The sequence below is a fragment of the Tachypleus tridentatus genome, chromosome 8, assembly GCF_004210375.1.
Source record: "Tachypleus tridentatus isolate NWPU-2018 chromosome 8, ASM421037v1, whole genome shotgun sequence".
Lineage (NCBI taxonomy): Eukaryota > Metazoa > Arthropoda > Merostomata > Xiphosura > Limulidae > Tachypleus > Tachypleus tridentatus.
In genome coordinates, this window is record NC_134832.1 from 95,649,750 (window position 1) to 95,656,895 (window position 7,146).

Here is a 7,146-nt window from a genome sequence, read left to right on the forward strand (position 1 = left end):
GCCATATGGTTAAGATATTTGCCATGGGGGCAATATAATGTGATGGTCAATTCTAATATTTGTTGGTAAAAAAGAAGCCTAAGAGTTTGTGGTGGATGGTGATCACTAGCCGCCTTCCCTCTAGTCTTACACTGCTAAATTAGGTACGGCTAGCGCAGATAGCTCTCGTGTAGCTTTACGCAAAATTCAAAAACAAAACAAAAAATCAATCCCATAGCAACAGAGTGCGAATCATGTGCCCTAATCACTGGGCCATGCCGGTCTTCAAGAGATGTGGCCGGCTCTTTGAACAGAATAACGGGATCAACTGTCGCTTTTATGAGTCACCCATAATTCAAAGTGTTTTAAAAGCTCAGACTCCTTAATCGCCAGTCCGTCATGCTAACTCCTAGAGTATGCTATTCTCATAAATAGATTGTGTAGCTTTTCGCAAAACTCTGAATGAAAAAGGAAGTCAACGTAGTGACTTATTAAAATATTTACCTATAGACTTACAGGTGTCATTGTTTCTAATAATTAATATGAAAAAATATGAGAAGCTGTGTATGTGTGTTTCCTTATAGTAGCGCTACATCGGGCTATCTGCTGAGTCTACCGAGGGAAATAGTCAGTACATTTATGGTTAACTTACGCAAAATATTATTATTTTTTGTTAAGGGGGTAATCGAATCTTCTAAATTTTCTCAACTATATTACAAATTCCTTTCATTTGATACTTATGTTAATAGTAGAAATTAACTACCGATAATTTTTATTTTTTATGTTCAAAATTTTAGGTTATTTATTTAATTTTTATCAAGACATCTTATTACAAATTCAGTGAACAACTTTCTTGTAGTTACTTAAAATCAAAGATATTTCGTTATTTCATGATGTCAGGTCTTCTGATATTTGTACGATCGTGTCGTTTTGCAGTTTATGCTCCAATAAGTATGAATTTTGAAAAAATTTAGGACATATATTTTAGTGCTGGCACCATTGTAATTTTATGGTTAGTGCTGTAGACTAAATTTTAATTTTAGAACAGAAATGTCTGTTATTCTTGAAACAACACTTGGTGACATCACAGTTGATCTTTATACTAGTGAAAGACCAACATCATGTATGAATTTTTTGAAACTTTGTAAGAGTAAGTACTACAACTTCAATTTGTTTCATAAAGTTGAACGCAACTTCATTGCACAGACCGGTGATCCAACTGGTACTGGTAGAGGTGGAGAATCTGTGTTTTGCCGGCTGTATGGCGAACAAGCAAAGTTCTTTGACGCTGAAACAAAGCCAAGAATTAAGCATCGCAAATTAGGAACATTATCAATGGTGAATAATGGTAGTAATATGCATGGTTCTCAATTTTTCCTTACATTAGGTGAAAACTTGGAATACCTTGATGGTGTCCATACTGTGTTTGGAGAAGTCGCTGAAGGAATGGATATTCTGATGAAAATTAATGATGTTATTTGTGACGAAGAACATAGGCCTTATCAAGACGTTTTAATAACACACACAGTTATTCTTGATGACCCGTTTGATGATCCTCGTGGATTGGAAATACCAGATCGTTCTCCAGAACCAACCAAAGAACAACTCAACAGTGGGCGAATTGGTGCAGATGAAGAAATTGATGATACTAAAGGAAAGACTGTGGAAGAAATTGATGAAGAAATCAAAGATAAGACTGCTAAAGCTCAAGCAATAGTGCTGGAAATGGTAGGTGATATTCCAGAGGCTGATGTGAAACCTCCAGAAAATGTGCTTTTTGTATGTAAATTAAATCCAGTAACATCTTCAGAAGACTTGGAAATAATTTTTTCACGGTTTGGCCCAATAAAAAGTTGTGAAGTTATTAAAGACAGAATAACAGGAGAATCATTGCAATATGCTTTTATTGAATTTGAAAATGAAAAAGATTGTGAAAATGCTTACTTCAAAATGGATAATGTGTTGATTGATGATCGACGTATACATGTAGACTTCAGTCAATCCGTAGCAAAGTTGAAGGAAGAATCAGTGCGAAGAAATAACTTAGGAAAAGAAATTAGGCCAAAATATTCACTTAAAGACAAATCTTCAGTACAAAAGGATGCTTCATATGAATTAATATTTGATGAAAGTGTTAATGTTAGTCCTAAGTTAAACTCAAAGAAAAAGAAAAGAAAACACAAAAGACTTGAAAGTTCAAATGGTAGTGACAAAGAAGTCAGTTATAAAAAACACAAGAAATATGATTCAAAATCAAAAAGTGGTAAAAAACCAAAGCACCAGTAGTCAAAACCATTTACAGATATATTTGTTTAAAGAAAACTATACACACATGTAAACAAAATGGAATTAAATAAAAAAATAAAAGTTATTAATTATTTAAAAGTGAACTGAAATATACCATTTTATAATACTAAGTTAAAATTGTACAGGAATTACAATTATGTATAACTGTAACCAGAAACTTAATTTTTTTATATTTATGATGTCTTGTATTTGTAAATTGTTAGTAATATGTAAAAACTTGCAAAAGCATTTGAAAGAATATTGGTGAATATTCAACTTAAACAAATTATTAAATAATTTTTTATATCTATTAAGAATGGATAAGAACATCAAAATATTGTATGTAACTGAAGGGAAATTGCAAAAATAAAAAAGAGCAGTTTTTAGCCTTTCGTTTGAAGTACTTGTTCACAAAATCAGGTGTTCAGTTATTATTATTATTATGAAACAAGAGAACGTACAACTGGTTAAAAGAAACTAGAATTTAATAAAGATGGTTGTGTAAAAAATAAAACTGATTTCATAGAAGGGGTTACAAATGATTTTTGGGATTGGTTTTTGCTCAGGAATGAATTCTATATTGGGACACTACTTTTTCATTTTTTCCTGTTTTTGTCTTTAGTGGTCTCTTTCTCTGTATGGTGGTTGGTTGTATTTTAGCACTTTTTTCTTTTCTGATTAATAAGTTTTAGTTAGCTCAAGTTTCACAGTTTATCTTTTTACCAAAAAACATTTCTGGCTATAAAATATCTTGTTTTTATTATGTTTTTTTAAAAAATTTCAGTTGGGTTTATGATGATCTTCATATGTAATTACATTTGATTGCATTTTTACAGTATATGTAGTTATTTCTCCATAAAGATTCTGATAGATGAAGTGTAAAGTGATAATGGACTTTCTGTGTATATTTGTGGCAAATATATAGTTTATTTACCACCATGTATTTTCTATTAAACATTTGTCTGTGTTTCTAGATTTACTGTGGTGTGTCATATGTAACTGTCTTTTTGTGTTGTGTATATTTTGGTGTTATGTTTCTTAATGTTGCTACATCTCTTGTGTTTTACCAATGTTATTAAAAGCTAACTCTCTTGCTTCTCTACAGATTCCAAAGCATGTTCCATCCACTTGTCTATATTGATTTTTCTTTTTATTAATTTTGATTCATCAATTTCATCTATATTTCACTTTTCATTTCAACCATGTGTTTTACTTTTGCTCATAATATTTTTCCTCTGTAAGAAAAACTGCTACATTTGAACTATTTAGTTCGTTGTTTTCTGATAAGTTTCATTTTTTGTTAGGTTTGTTTTATGTATTTAATATTTTTGTTTTTGGGCTGGAAGGTAAGTGGAATTTTCTGATAAATTAATCAGTCTCATTTACTCATTACATTTAACTAATTGATTATTCTCAAGTGAAACTTGAGTTTGTTTAATGGAAAATAGTAGTAATCAGAAACAGTAATTTTGGATAGTTGAATATTTTCATGAGTTTGGACACTTCATTTGAGCTGAATAACCTTGAATTTGTCAAACATAATGAGAAATCATAATGGCCAGTTGGAGTATTTGGAAATGGTAATAATCAGAAACAGTTATTTCTGTATGTTGATTACTTTACACAACACTAATTGACATAATGGATATTTGTATGTAATTCTTTTAGTTAACCATTTAGCTCTGATTTTGTGTCACAAGTAAATTTATTTCTGTACAGCATTTTGTTGCCTATTTTTAAATTTAATGATTTGAGAGATGCTTTAAAAGTATTAGATTTTTCTGGTAATTTAGTCATTGTTTATTTTGAACATTTGTACATCATCAGTAGTCCATTTTTCTATCTCATTTTAGTATTTTTCATTTTTATGTTGTCTAGGATATCTTTAGTACTTAAGTTTAGGAGCACGTAACATTTAATCTTTTAGGAGTGGGGTAGTTACAGGTATTTCAAGCTTATTTTTCTCAATAATGTAGAAGAATTGCCAGTTTGCAACTTTTTAGTATTTGGAAAAATAAACTTGGAGATTAATTGCATATTAAATTATAGTAACAAGCCATGAAACCTGTTGGTAGGAAGATGCTTACACTTTAGTTAGCAATGATGGATGTTCAAAGAACAAAAATCACTTTTGGTGATGATTCTTGGTTGTTCAATTATTATGAAAATAACTTGTTGTGATAGCAAAGATGAGAAAACAAGCTTTTGCTGTATACAGTATTAAAGTTTTAAATAAGATGCTAGAATATAAAAATAAACAAGATAACTGAAAGCTACTTATAACATTTGTTTGGTTCTCCAAGGCCACACCACTCTCTTTTACAAATAAATTAAATAAATGGTTTAATCTAAATGTAGCCCTTTGCATATGTAATTATAAACAAAACAATAAAATCAGTTTCACTGTAGCTATATCCAATAACAAGTTAATTTTAGCTACCAGGACACACTTTGTCCTAACATAAAATGTAAAGGCAACAAATGATCATGTGATTCTTTAAGGCTGTTCCTGAACACTTAAAATCAAGAAAAGGCAAATATTAAATCCACCCTGTATTTTTCATGTAATTATTGATTCCTGCAAAAACTCTTGTAAGGTGTTTGTCTCAACTACTAATACTAACTCATTCCAATTAGAAGAATCTATGTGTGGAAGGGCTGTATTCTAGGGATAATTTAAAATTTCTTAACTTATTTTCTCTTTAAAAAGGGAGGTGCAGGAAGTGAACTAGTTAAAAGTTTGCAAGTTTATCTAGGAGATGGTTTTGATTTCTTTGTGCTTTATTCTGAAGACATGATAGGCACAAGTTTAATGTTTGGAAAAACAGATTAGGCTTCAAGAAAGAGTTTAAATTTTCTAACAGTGACTTGGCTCACAAAAGTTTCTTTAGCAGTAGGGGTAACTGGCATTTTACAAATGTTTAAAGGGAATGTGATGATTTCATAAAAACTGAATTTTTTTTTTATTTTCAAGGATGGAAGTATATGCATGGCTTTGAAGGACCAAATGGTCTCTTCTTGTCTGGATGCTCTGTTATACCAGAAACCTTACTCTGAATGCCTGCCAACAAATTTGTTATTTCTCAAATAAGGAGGCAAAACTGAACACAGAATTATGAGTGAAGCCTAACTCTTGATTTATATAGATAAAATTACCTATATGTTACAAGTAATCAATATATATACATTTTAAATGCCTTATTATCTCAACTACTAACAACAGAGCATTGCTCTGATGGCTTAAGTGATCTCTATAATTCTTTGCCAAGATCATTTTCTTCAGTTATGTTATGGAGTTGGTTTTCAACTGTATTAAGTGTGTATAATTCAAATTATGGTAACCACATTATTTTGCACTTGATGCAAATGAAGCTCATTTGCCAAATATCTGTTTAACCAATTGATTTAAGAGCATGATGTCGTATCTTCAAATGTTACTAATTATGCTTTTATCAATATCACAAATGTAGAAAAGAAAAGCAAGTACTAAACATTGAGTTACTTCTGTAGTAACAATAGAGCACTGCTTGTTACTATGTTGTTTTTTTTATACACCCATCCAATTTACTAGTCTTTCTTTAACCCCCACTAATTTGATTTCTTTAGCTAATATTTTGTGGCACCTTGTAAAAACATTTTGAAATTTAAGTACTCCAGGTGCATACAATCTTCAACATTTACTTAATGTGTAACACCCTTGAACAAAAGTCTGTACATCATAGGTTTTGTAAGGGGTGTTGTTTAAGTTTAACTGTCATGAAGAGATTTTAAATAAGTCAGTAGAACCAAAAATAGATTGAAGTCTATGTCTTGTTTAGAGGAAGGTGGATGGATAAGTGTTTGGGTTTGATTTAACGGACAGAAAAATTTTATGGAATGGATAGTGTTTATTTCAGAGAGACAGGAGTTGTCTTTTTAAAAATGATATTATTTTAGCTATTCTGAAGATTCCTATTATAGAGTGGTTAGTGTATAAATGTTGATTTAGGATGCACTTAAGGTAGTTTATAATATAGAATATAAAAAGTTGTTTAGGTTGAGTGACAAGAGGGATATATAATGCCAACAGGGATCATTGTGGATTACTAACTGGTATAATTCATTTTAATAAACTGTTATAGGAAAAGACTTTTGTGATTATACTATTAAAGTATAAAAATACAAAAAACATAACTTTAAGGTATTAGTACAGATGAAAGATTTTTCGTGTTATGGAAGATGTTGATAATTTTCAAGCTCCTGGGTGCAAGTTATTCAACAGTGATAGATTACTTAAAGAATGTGGCTATTTATTTTACAAATGCATTACAAATACATGAGCTGGAGGATATTAGAAGCTAATATAAATGTGATGGCTAGATGGTTAAGGCACTGGACTCGTGATCTGAGGGTTGTGGGTTTGAATTCCTGTCACACCAAACATGCTCGCCCTTTCAGCTGTGGGGCATTATAATGTGATGATCAGTCCCACTATTTATTGGTAAAAGAGTAGCCCAAGAGTTAATGGTGGATGGTGATGACTAGCTGCCTTCCCTCTAGCCTTACGCTGCAAAATTAGGAACGGCTGGAGCAGATAGCCCTCATGGGGCTTTGGACAAAATTCAAAACCAAACAAACAATATGTGTATCTGTATATAAGGGCAGGAAATTGTTATAAGCAATGTAATCATTCATGGGAAATTTATATGAAATTAGAAATACTTCTAATAAATAAGTTTTGGTTGTGGGAGATTTTAATTTTAAAAATATTAATTGGATTGTATAGAGTCAGATAGTGAAGGTGAAAGTTTGTATTGAGGCAATATGGTACAGTTTTCATCATGTAAAGGTGACGGAACTGTGGATTTAATATTAATCACTGATTAAAATGTTTAGAAGGTT

The 7,146-nt window shown here is 30.9% G+C and overlaps 1 protein-coding gene across 1 annotated transcript; it reads left to right on the forward strand.

Moving 5' to 3' along the window:
- The first annotated feature begins 561 nt into the window (after positions 1-561).
- On the forward strand, positions 562-2,652 carry LOC143222989 (peptidyl-prolyl cis-trans isomerase-like 4). The gene has a single exon (XM_076450315.1). It carries the CDS (start codon positions 1,030-1,032, stop codon positions 2,263-2,265), a length of 1,236 nt encoding a protein of 411 aa, XP_076306430.1. The 5' UTR covers positions 562-1,029; the 3' UTR covers positions 2,266-2,652.
- The last annotated feature ends 4,494 nt before the right edge of the window (positions 2,653-7,146 follow it).